The sequence below is a fragment of the Trachinotus anak genome, unplaced genomic scaffold, assembly GCF_046630095.1.
Source record: "Trachinotus anak isolate AG129_WGS33_773 ecotype Australia unplaced genomic scaffold, CSIRO_AGI_Tana_v1 ptg000019l, whole genome shotgun sequence".
In the NCBI taxonomy this organism is placed as follows: domain Eukaryota; kingdom Metazoa; phylum Chordata; class Actinopteri; order Carangiformes; family Carangidae; genus Trachinotus; species Trachinotus anak.
The window spans coordinates 3027680-3040119 of NW_027273870.1; the positions used below are offsets into that span (position 1 = coordinate 3027680).

The 12440-nt window shown below is 37.1% G+C and overlaps 1 protein-coding gene across 1 annotated transcript; it reads left to right on the forward strand.

The window, feature by feature from the left end:
• The first annotated feature begins 4739 nt into the window (after window positions 1-4739).
• On the forward strand, window positions 4740-11326 carry LOC139636588 (uncharacterized). Its single transcript, XM_071504799.1, has 5 exons — window positions 4740-5143; window positions 5240-5401; window positions 5925-6020; window positions 6119-6156; window positions 9346-11326. Exons 1-5 carry the CDS (start codon window positions 4828-4830, stop codon window positions 9724-9726), a joined length of 993 nt encoding a protein of 330 aa, XP_071360900.1. The 5' UTR covers window positions 4740-4827; the 3' UTR covers window positions 9727-11326.
• Window positions 11327-12440: the final 1114 nt, after the last annotated feature.

Below are 12440 nucleotides of genomic sequence, written 5' to 3' on the forward strand. Positions count from 1 at the left end.
ATCATATGCACTAATCTTAATTATTGCATATTTTAATTAGTTTACCTACCGGATTGTAAACACCTAGTGGATTATTGTATTGAAGAACAGGAGTGTTTCAGCCCATGCAGTCTTTAAGTGGCTCTTACTATGTTAAACCACACCTATGCCTGACTGATCAGAATTTCTGTAGAATAGAGTAAGAATCATTAGACCTTACTATTATGAATAATAAATAAGTAAATACTAAGCAGGTATGATTTAAGAATGAACATTCACTTTGTTACACAGAAAGAAGGAGAAAATCACTCAATGACAAGACAAAATTGTAAACCGCTGATAAAATGTATGATGTGGAAACACATATATACTTATACATGTATTTTACTTCAGGTAGTTCCATTACAGCATATTGTATTTATAAAACACAGTTTGGGGCATCTGGTATTATTTAGCATAATTCATCATTGACAAAAAATGCAAAAGGCTTGGGCATAGTCTGTAGATATTTTCTTCATTTGGCAATGTTTTTTTCTTTCTTATCAGTCAGTCAAGTTATTTATCTGGGGCCCTTGTGCCCCAGCATGTGGCTTTTGTGCCCTAAAAACTTTTGCGATACCAAAGGCCAAATGGCCTTACCCCTACAATGACAAAACTGCAAGCCTGACAATATCCAAGCTCAAACAAAGTGATCAGACATGGAGGTCGGTGCCTTGAATGCTTTGTTGCACAGCGTCAGAATATGGACTGACCAGTGGAGGCACAGAGACACTGAGGCTCACCTCTGGGTATTTGTTAAGCGTCTACAGGCTATAGACAGGTACATAACTGATGAAATCACACACTGAATATCTAAACAACACAATAAACACTGTAGTTAACTCCAAATTTTAAAGTTAACGTGGTTGAGGTGAAAATGACTCAGTATATTCATGCCTAATATCATGGTTTTCTATCGGGATAGATATCAGGAATATCTATCTATTTATCAATCAATCATCCGTGCAAGTGTGTCTCAGCTGGGTCATTACTTTTTTGTGTCCACTGGAAACAATTCAATTTCTTGTCTGTTTGGTTGTGTTGTGTGCATTTGCAGCTCATGTGTTGTTAAACTGATAAAAATGGTTTCTGAATTTTTCTGTATTTTGTCTGTTTGCATATGTTTTCTTAAGTTGCAGTTCATTGAGCTCTCAGGGCCACTGTACGTACGCTTATTTCAGGCCCTGTTTTGTACATACACAGTGGTTATAAATGAGGCCCCTGGTGATTTGATGATTTCACTGCTCCTGTGTGAGGACAACTTGGAAGATATACACTGTAAAAGAGACATTATTGATAAAAAAGACATGTTGTCCCTTTACTTGAATGACAGTGTGACAGTGGTTGACTCATCATGTAGCATTGTCAAGTGGCAGCATTCACTTAGCTGCCCTGACAAACCTCTCCTTATCTATGACACCACTATACACACACACAAAAGCAGAGGCCGGTATTGTCAGCGTGTGATGAAAGTGTGTATTTGAATGAATGACAAGCACTGTCAAAGCCAGAGGAGGATGGACCTAATATTCTCTCATTTCCTCCATGCACTTTGGTTTGAATGGTTTGGTTCATCGCTACACATGAGAGGAGAAAGGAGGAGAGAGGAGATGAAATGGAAAGAGACGGAGTGATGGTGGAAAGGTGGAGATCAGATACAGTAGGTTGCTCTATTCCCATGAATGGCTGACAGATTTTTTTGGTCATTTCATAACTAGAGGCATAATTGTGAGATGTGTTGATGTGAGGAATGTATAATGAGGTGGTCGAGGAAATGCAAGAAAGAAAGGTGCGATTGCATGGCTCCCCAAGCGCACCACCAAAGGCTGCTTATGATCCTTTATAACATGAAAAGTGATTTCTAAAGCCTGTACACTATGTTCTCTGTGAGTAATGACATGCATCAACAGCTCCATTTTAGCTACAGCTCTGCTTATTTTAATCTTTGATTAAGTTTACTGTTTGATGTTAGCAAGCATGCAAAAATACTACAATAATGCTACTAACAGGAAAATGGAATTATCTGTTTATGAATGCATGAACTGATGACTTCCCAAAATAATGCTCTTTGCCCGACTGGTGCACTGATTTTGTAATTAGTTTAATTATCCCGCGAAGGAAAGCTAAAAATTTGGTTATGAAAAATTTAATCTTTTTATTGGCTCTGGAGGAGGTGTGGTGGTCCTGATGAGTTCAGGGATGCGGAGAGGAAATAAACGTTTAAAATGCCCTGTTGATCTGTGTGATCTAGTACTGCATCCTCAGGATCTTACTGCCCATGTGCAGTCTGTAAATTGTGTGGGATATCTGCTCACAGCCACTGCCTGAGCAAATAAAGAAAACACAGTCAACTGTGCTCCGCCTATAGGAAGTCAATGGGCAGAGCATGAGTCAGGGAAGTCATTCCCCTTGTTTCTCTCTTGTGACTGCCAGTGTGTCATCACTGTATCATCAGCAGGATAACCAAAAATAAAAAACATGTTCAGTATACAATGTTGTCAAGCAAATCTTGACACAGAAAGGATTTTGATGTGAGTCAGGTAAATTTCAAGTCAAGTCATTGTTTTTTTTAACTCGAACAAAGAGAAAAGGAAGAAAAGAAAGGAGAGGTCCCTCCTCCAGAACAGACAGGCATGCAGATGTCGTAGCTGTAGGTATAGACTTGACAGAAGTAACAACAGTAAAATGATGAGATGGAGAAAGCAAGTGCATGAAAAATATGGATCCATGAAAACATCCAACCTATTCCAGGTGCTGCTAAACATTGGCAGGACGTAAGCCTCTCCACCTCTTGCCTGCCATGATGCACTGAAAGTAAGACATTATGGAACGGTTAAAAGAATTTGTGAAAGACGGTTTATGATTATGAAGGCCTGTAGACACAGACAACCTGACAATTTTACATTTTTTGCTTAATTTCCATTGTAGCTTTGGCCCTTGTACAGATGCAGCCTCTTAAGCTAAAGGGCCATGTAAGAAAGAGAAGAATTGGCCCTGAATCATGTTGAAGTGAATCTTAAAGCTACAGATGGTAAGTCTGTGCTATCCAATAGTAATCTGTTTTTTGTTTGCACCAGATTTTTCTTCTCACCAAACTCCTCTTGTTTTTTAATAAATGATTAATGCCCAAATACTTAATCAGATGTAGTGTTTGTTGTTTTTGGCTATGCTTTCCCTTTGACAGTCATCCTTAGGTTTACTCTCATTTGCTGGGAAAGAGTACACTCTAAATTTCATACATGAAACTTCATTACGGAGTAGAAGTAATGTGCAGTAACTGTTTACAGCAGCCTTGGTGAAGGGACTCATTGCACTAATGTTCTTCAGAGGAAGAATTGTGTTATGATGCGAGTCTTATCATCTGTTTTCTATAAAAATCCATTTGCCCATCAATTATAATGAGGCTGAAAGATTTTTATACATCATTTGTTCTTGCAGGCTTGACCGCCAAGACAAACCTGGTCTTAGATGACAATGCAGAGGTATAGTTGAGATAATAAAATGGAAAGTGGGCCAAGAAATATTTTAGTGTATCCAGGAATTTTCTTTTGTCAGAAGAATTTTTTTTTTAGTCAATTTTTCATGAAGTACCACAGTCACTCACATGAAAAAAAGGGGAAAAAAAAAAAAAAAAAAACCTGATATCCCAAATGAAGATGTTGACACAGATCTTGATTCAGATGCACAATTTCCTTTTCTAAATATTTCATATTAATGATGTAACCAGAGGACTGTGCATCCTAGGCAGAAGTTTGCCCGTCACGATCTAGTGCTTTGTATTCATGCATTTTTGACTGACATCTCCAACTCTGAGGAGACAATGACATGGCTACATTTTTCTCATGGTGCACATAATGACATGTAATGTACAGACCAGGTGTTGCATCAGGGCTTACCAAATGTCAGCTGTGGGGCGCTATTACCCTCTCAGTTCTTACATTACTTCCCCTACACAGGGTACATACAGGCTGGATAAGTTATAAAATTTTATCATATGTTCAACAAGTTTATATTATTTTATAGATTATCTTAAATTCATCCTCATATAAACTGCTTTGGAGGAAACATCTCAGGCTTGTCTAACTTTATCAAGTGTGTTCTACTTCATTGCATCAGTCCACCTTGCTATTTCAATTTGTGGTTTGTGGGTTTTTTAAATGCTGTTTTTGGAAGGGTGGGGGATGGTACTCAAACGCAAGGTGCTTCAATCCAATTCTGATATTGACATTTCCCTGAATTTTCTTGACTTGTAGATTTCCGGTCAATCAGAGGAGCAGGAACTGCGACCTTTGAAAGAATGAGAGGAAAGGGAAGGAGAAGTAGCTGTGAGACTGTTGTTGTGGTTGGACTCAATAATTTATTTACGTTTGTTTTTCAGTTTCAGGTCATTCAGAGGAGGAGGAGCTATGACCTTTAAAGACGTGAGAAGAAAAGGAAGGGGAAGTTGCTGTGAGAGCTTCTGTGGCTGTGTTGGACCCAGTAATTCATTTACATTTGCTTTTTTGTTCTTTGCTCGTAATTGTCATCATGATGAAAATCTACATTTACTCTTTTCTTCTTTTAGGTGAGTTTATATTTCTGTATTCTGTATCTGCACCTACTGTAGCTGGTGTATTATATGTTCTCCCGTTCATTTGTTCTGATAAATGAGTCTTTTAGTCATTTACCTTTTGAAAGTGAAGTTTTGCTATTACAAACACTAAAAGGATCACTATAAGAAGGAATGCACATATTTAAAGTTATTTATACACTGACAAAAGTTTAAAAATGTTTCCTTGATTTTCACTTCTAGCTCTGACCATTGTGGAGATGAAGAATCTCATCATAGATTGCCATTTTGGGAAAAATGTGACATTCATTTGCTCAGACTGGGACGTTTGGTTTGATGTAACATATAATGTTAAGTATCTTTGTCTAAGTCCATGCACAAAAGACAAAGATATCATCATCAGAGCAAGTTTTGGAAAGACTGAACGTAAGAACAGAATATTCTTAGTTAACAAGGGAAATGATTTGAGTGTGACCTTGATCGATCTCCAGACGTCCCACTCCAAAAAATATGTTTGTGGAGTGGAGAGATTTGGCCCCGATTCATTTATACAGGTGATTCTCAGATTTATAGATGGTAAGTTTGTGTTCTCCATTTTCATTTAAACAAAATACCATCCCTTTGTCAAAATCTGATTAATGAATATTTTGCCTGCTTTTTTTCTGCTTGTAGGTCCCAAAACAACTGCTAAAACAGTCACTGCTGCTTCTACAGTGCCATTTGCTGCTATGGACAGCACCATTATATCTTCCAGCCCCTCAGATACCATTACTAATATGCCTGCGTCGTACACACTTATGACAACACCTAATGCACCAATAACACCAAGAGCTGGTATGAAGTGTTTATTTAATTAAAATTGTTGTTGTGCAATATTGTCATCACTGTGCTGAAATATGTATTTTACTAATAATTAATAGATGCCATCCTGATTTGCAGTTACAGCAAATTAACAAAGACAGAATGGTATCCTATATAAAGAATTGATTTTGTTGTTCATCAAAACTCTAAGAGCGTTCTTAGAGTTTTAATGAACAACAAAATCAGTTCTTTATAATTACAATATATAACAGAATGATACAATAAACTCATGGTTTGTTTGTTCAAATACCTCACTGCAAAATTAACAAGTTTCAGTTGCTTGCCCTAATTTTGATGCTTTAGTGTTTCAGTCCAATTCTGATATTGACTTTTGATTTTCACTTTTAGATTTCCATTTCCATATGAGATGAAAAGCAAGTACTATAAAGATTCAATTATAGGAAAGCAAGCTGTGGTTGGTATGTTAAGCTGTGGTGAAGCTTTTCTTCAGCTGGCCTCTTTCTCTTTCTCTTTTCTTCTTTCTTTTCTTTGGCAGGAAGTGTCCTATATTTGGTTATAGGTTTCATGATCATAATAACCATACTGACGGTCGTACTTACACTTATGAGGAAGTTGATGAAAAAACAACTGAGTAAGACCCACAAACCACCACACACGCTGCATAAATGTGACAGTATCAAAGCCTCCATGAGACATAATAACAATATATATCCTTTATGTTTTCATAAGCGTCAAGTGCTGATTGGCCACAGGAAGACACACAAGGGGTAAGTTTCTTCATTTGATTCTAAAACCATGTGGTGGGCAAGCTGCTGTGTTTGCTCTCCCACAGCAGCTTGAAGTACTTAACAATATATCCCCCTAGCTTGTGTGAGGCTCAGGCACTGGTATTTATATGCCCTGCATACACAGCATGTGTGAAAAACTGTGAGTTGATGTGCAAATACGAGAACTAGGAATGTTCTGATATCACTTTTTACTTCTTATACCCGAACTTGTGTATCGGCCAATACTGATCCAACACCATTGTGTTAAAAAAAAATTCCAACAGCTGTATATCACTAACCCTGTATGGATGTGATATGATTGCTATCATTGTTGTATGGCATTAGTCAGGTTAACTATGATGCCATAGAATCTTTCTTTATTCTTCAATTTGACTGTCGGTCACTGCTACACACTACACTAAAGCCTCGCATACTGTACACATTCCCTTTTTACAGGTGAGACTTTCCAAGGTAAGATAAGGCCAAATTGTTGACATTTTGCTAATGGCTAATGTTACACTGTTACCAGAAATCATATTTTCATCACTTGAAAACAGCTGCCAGTGGCTGCACAGTGCAAAATCCTGTGTAGGTTTCTGTTTTTGAGTGCTGAAGAAGAATTGATTTCTGGGAAGACTGCCCTTTTACCCTGGTGTCAATATATAAGGTTAACTTAGAAATATGTGGTATCGGATTGGTGCATACACTGCATATCACTATGAATACTTGGAGATACTCAGTCCAGTATTTTAGGTTATTTTAGGAGGCATTTCTGATACTAGTATCAGTATGGGAGCAACTCTAGAGAGGACCAGGTCTGTTTTCAGTTTGGACGATCCAGCAGCATCATTCATTGAAGTGAAATGTCACAGCTCATGCTGTAATTTTCTGTTATGCACTTTGTTTGCCCTTTCAAGGCAATTTCATGGCGACAAACTAGGAAATTACAGACTGTACAATGCACAATATTCGTCTTCATTGCCATGGCGATGACACACAGCTGTATCCTCCTGTTGATCTCAACAAGACTCCATCTTGATAACCCACACAGCTGTCTTCCTGACATTCAAAACTGGATGTCACTGAAGCACCTGTAGCTAAATTCAGACAAGTGAGAAGTTATCAGTATTGGTCCAGACACTGCAGATACACAGGTCAGAATAATGTTGTCTCACTATCTCCTAATATCAGTAAAGAAATAGCAGAATTCGGGGCATCATCTTCAATAACAAGATTGTATCAACAGCGTGTAATTAGGTTGACCCTGCCTTTACTGTAAAGGCTATAAAACAGAGGAATAACTTCCTGAAGAGAAGCACCTTCAATAACAAATTTTAAAGTTTTGTGTGTGTGTGTGTGTGTGTGTGTGTGCGCGTTTGCATAAATATGTTCATGAGTTATATTAAATATATTATATTTAATATATATTATATATTAAACATAATCACATAATGTATCCTTTGTTTGCAAAAGATTTGGACCACTGAACCAAATCCAACCTGCTACAGCACAGAACACATCATGGAATCATAACTAAGCATCAGTTACTCAGGAGTTAATCATGTTTCTGGTCCTTACAATGATTGATGAACCATTCGATCTTTACTATCTATTGTGGCTAAAACTGCATTAAGTGTATATGAATTGACAGGAATTCATGCATGTAAGACTTCTTGAATTATTAGGGGAATACAGAAGAATCAACATTATCTCATTTGTGGATGCATGCTAGAACAATATATCAATTAATCAGAGAACTTATGTTTCTCAATCATAATTTCAGAGCTATTAAGCATGTTGATGTCTGAAGCACATGCATTAGTTGAAATCCAAACACTGTAGTCATTGTTAACTAAACCTCAACAAAAATGGTGAATTGGTCCTTGTGTTATTAATGACTGTGTCATTGTGAAATAACATGAAAATATGGTGTAGCTGACAAATGAATACATTTAGTAAAAGTTCACAAGAAAATCTAAGCTTTATACTTAATTGCACTGTGGACAAAAAAGGTCTTTGATCTTTGCTTGAGTCAGTATAAGGCAGTTAAATCAAAAGCAGTGCCTAGGAAGAGCTGCTGAAGGTATTTAGTTCATATACTTTTACATATGACCTTTAAGTGCATCAGTGCTTGTATATCTACTATAACTTTATACTTTAAACTACTTTATACTACCTTATAAATTTATTTTAAAAATCCCATTAAGGTCTTTAATGGTATTTTAAAAAAGTTTCACAAACACTTTTAAGGGAAAGAACTACTGCTGTTGGCCATTCATATGATGTTTAATGTATTTTATTTAAAATTATGGCCTTATATAAATACTGTTGTGCAACTTTTCACATTTTACAGGTGATCAGAGAAGTATAAAGGCACATTAAAATCCTTATTCAAACTGAAAAAGACTTACTTCACAGTTGTGTGAAATGTACAGTACTTGACTGTGAAACACATGCTTACTAGTTTCTTTAGTATTTTCTCCTGCGGGGGTCTGTCTATTTTAGCAAGTGAAATATGCTGCACTGTGGCAGTGTGAAAATAGGGCCTTATGACTATATGACTATTATGATACTCATGGTGACTTCAGGTGTTAACATGACATATTGTTTTATGTATCCACCACCTGGAGGCTGGTCAAGAAGAGGTCCCATCACCATCTGATTCCACTGGTGGTGAGGCATGTGCTCCCTGGGACATAATGAGTAGTGATGAGTGGAGGACATTCAGTAAAGAGGTGTTCTCACTAATTTGGGCTACAGACATTTCAACAGGAATCATCAAATGGTTCACTGCTTTATCATAAGGGCCACAAACATAATAAACTCCTGAGTAACTGATGCTAGTTAAATATCATTCCATGATGTGTTCTGTGCTGTAACAGGTTGGATTTGATTTAGTGGTCCAAATCTTTTGAAAACAAAGGATACATTGTAATAATGAGTAATAAACCATAATTAATGAAGATGTACTCACCTTGGTTAATGCTTTAAACACTGTGTTTAATGCATAAGGTCATGAAAGAAAGACTCTTGTTAATTTGATTAATGACATACAGTATTAATGTGTAAAGTAGTGATTAAATCTTGAATAAATTAATGATAATTCATGTATCCTTACTGTAAAGTAATGTTTGATTCTGTGTTTCTTACAACTGTTTTTTTTTTTCTCTCCCTGTTTCTTTTTTCAAGGATGTTGAATACGATGAAATCAGAACTGAAGACCGCCAGGCTGAGAGTCCGCCTCTAGTTCTGTCTACTGTCCGCTCCTCTACTGACACCGATCCAGACCGTCTCTATGCTAATTTTTCCTACCACCACAACACTGATTTAGCAGCTGCTCGTGGCAAGTATTCAGATGTGTCTTTAAATTCAGCTTCCAAGTCTAGGGTAGGTCCAAGAGGGGCATGTGCGGACAGCAGAGTCACAGCTCCGCAAAATGACTTGGTGTATTCTGTTATGCAACCACCCAAACAGCAAAATGATATATCTGGAAAATCTGAACCAAATCAATCTGGAAGCCATGAAAATGACTCTATCTATTTCCTGGCTCAGCTACCACAGGTAACCTGAAGCAAAGGTGGTAATAATGTAATAATTTTCTATCATATATAATTTTTTAATGTAGATGTTGTGATGTATGTGATATAATGTAATATAAAATGAAAGCTCTATGTGTGCAGAATTTAGATGTATTAATAGTAATTCAGTGAACTAACCTTGCTCTCTTACATTTGTAGTTCTGTGATTTTTTTTTTTTTTTTTGATAGTCAAGACAGAAGAAAAACTGACAAAGCAATTTGATTTGTCTTCCCCTTTATTTCTTCAACAATGTGATACATTACCTCTAGAGCTGGTGTTGATGTTCAGGAAGAGGAGGATTATTCAAAACGTCCTCACAATGCTGAAATGTCCTCACCGTCGTTTTACAGCTCAATCTGGGCTTCACAAAGATGGCACTGCAAGTTCACACGCTCACAAAAATACTCACAGCAGAGAGGAACCTTGACAGTGGTTATGGTCAACGTGTAATTGATGTGGTCAGTCGGTAATGGTTGTGGTGTATCTGTCTTTGGTTCCATCAGCGTGTCGAGTATATCAGCTACAATACTTTCTCTATATCTGAACACTCACAGAGGAGGACTCGCTTCCCCTAAAGCACATCTCTATATGAAAATCAAGAACTATTCAAGTAGCCCACTTACTTTATCTTTTTAAAATCAATAGTCCTGGAATGTATTGCATTTTTTAATTTTATTAGTTTTAAAGTTATTTGTCTCTTTTATAAGCTTGGCTCTTTTATTTTTTTATTTCATTTTTTATTACGTTCTGATAAAGTGCATTTATTTTGGCAAGTTCAGTTTGAGAACTGAAACTGTAACAGGTGCTTCAGTCAAACTGAAACTGTCCTGCTCATTCATTAGTTAACTTTACACTTATTGTAAAACTAAAAGATGTTTTTTGCTTAACTTTGTTTTAATCCTTTTTTTGCGTAATTAAATAACCCATCCACATAATTGTTATCTTTGTTTTTGTATATTTCATGAACATTTGATTTGATTTGTCCATTTAATAAATCTGAGACATGATTGTTTTTTTTTTTTGTTTTTTTGTTGGGGGAGGCATTTTTGCTTTTATTTGATAGGACAGTAGAGAGTGACAAGAAGGGGGCAGAGAGAGGGGGGATGACATGCAGGAATGATTGTTGACCCAGTTTCAGTGTAACTTTGCTGCTTGCCTGTTTTAACTGTGACTTTCTTTGTCTGCCATCTATGCTGAACAAACACAACCAGAGTTGTAGTGATACATCAACACCGGGTTTGGACATTTGAACAAATGTCACTTCTCTAGTGCAGAAAATCTCAAGAGATGTGTGACATTTGATCAACTTCCTGTCAGGATTGAGAATTACTAGGCTTGAAAGAGAGGAAAAATAAAGTGAGTCAAAAGAAAATTCAAAGATATATATAGAGAGAACGGCAGTTTGACAAAATAATTAAATTCTTGTGAATGTTAATCACAGTACATTACATTTGAAAAAGGGATTGTGCCATCATTTCATTGACAGTGCATTTAGTGAATAACAAGCCATTCATGCCATTAGTCATTATGTCAATCATATCCAATACTGGCAATTTTACTGCTGTACCCTGAAGTTTGACACATTTAGCTAGATGGGTCAGATGCTACAATTCTGAAAATGTGCAGTAGTGCAGCAAGTCACAAATGAAGAAGTAATAACAAAATAAAGAAACTGATTTAAGTTGAGACATCAACTTTTTGTTGTTTTTTTCTATCAATCTCATTCTTCTTCCATGTTCTCTCTTTACTATGTTTACTTCATACAATGTCTCTTGCGCTCTCCTTCACTCCAACACACACACACACACACACACACACAGAAGTCACCTTGGCAGAGGGGCAGTGGGGATGCCCTCCGGTAACTGTTGTTGTCAGGCTCAAAGAGCGAGCGCAGCTTGACGTCGTTGTTATTGTTGCTACTGTTGTTGTGTACATCGGCCACCATGGGAAGAGTGCAGTGGCCTGGGGTATCTGCTCTGTCGTCAATGACAGTCAATGACACTCTGCTGAGAATTGAAAAGGATTAGCCAACTCTCGCTTTCTCTCTTTCTCTCTCTCTCTCTCCCTCACAGACACACACACACACAAATTCATTTCACTGCAGTCAGTTTTCCTCGCTTCAAAGCAAATGGACTTTTTCACGCTCTCCACCCAGAGGGAACGCGTGGTACACATCTTCCTAAGTAGGAAGTTTATGAAAATCTTGGAATTGCAAGGAAAGTTCTGGGAGATTTCGGATAGAGGCCATGTCGAATTCTTATCTGTGAAGCTGGAGCCATTTCAGAGGTTTTTCATGACCTTGTTATCATTAAATATTTCTAAAATATTGACTTGATTACAGTAGCCACCACTAGGCCTGTTTGTTAAACACCTTAAAAAGGGTAATTTCATTTGATGCAGCTAATTAGGCCTTTGTTTCCACTCAATGAAATTGCTCTGCACTCATTTCATACATTTCCACTGCAGGTACTATAATAATTAAACATGGATCTGAGTGATCACAAACTGTATTCAGTGTATGAGAGCTATTTAATAATTTGCAGTTTGGTGAATTTGTAGTACTTAATATAGGGATAAAGCACACTAGATGAATCACTTCTCTATTTCCAAACACAGTGCATCACTGTCTGTACTGGCCAGATGTGCATATTATCTGCCCAGTCAGAGCTGAATCAAGATGCACTCTGACCTGTGAAGTCTCCCAT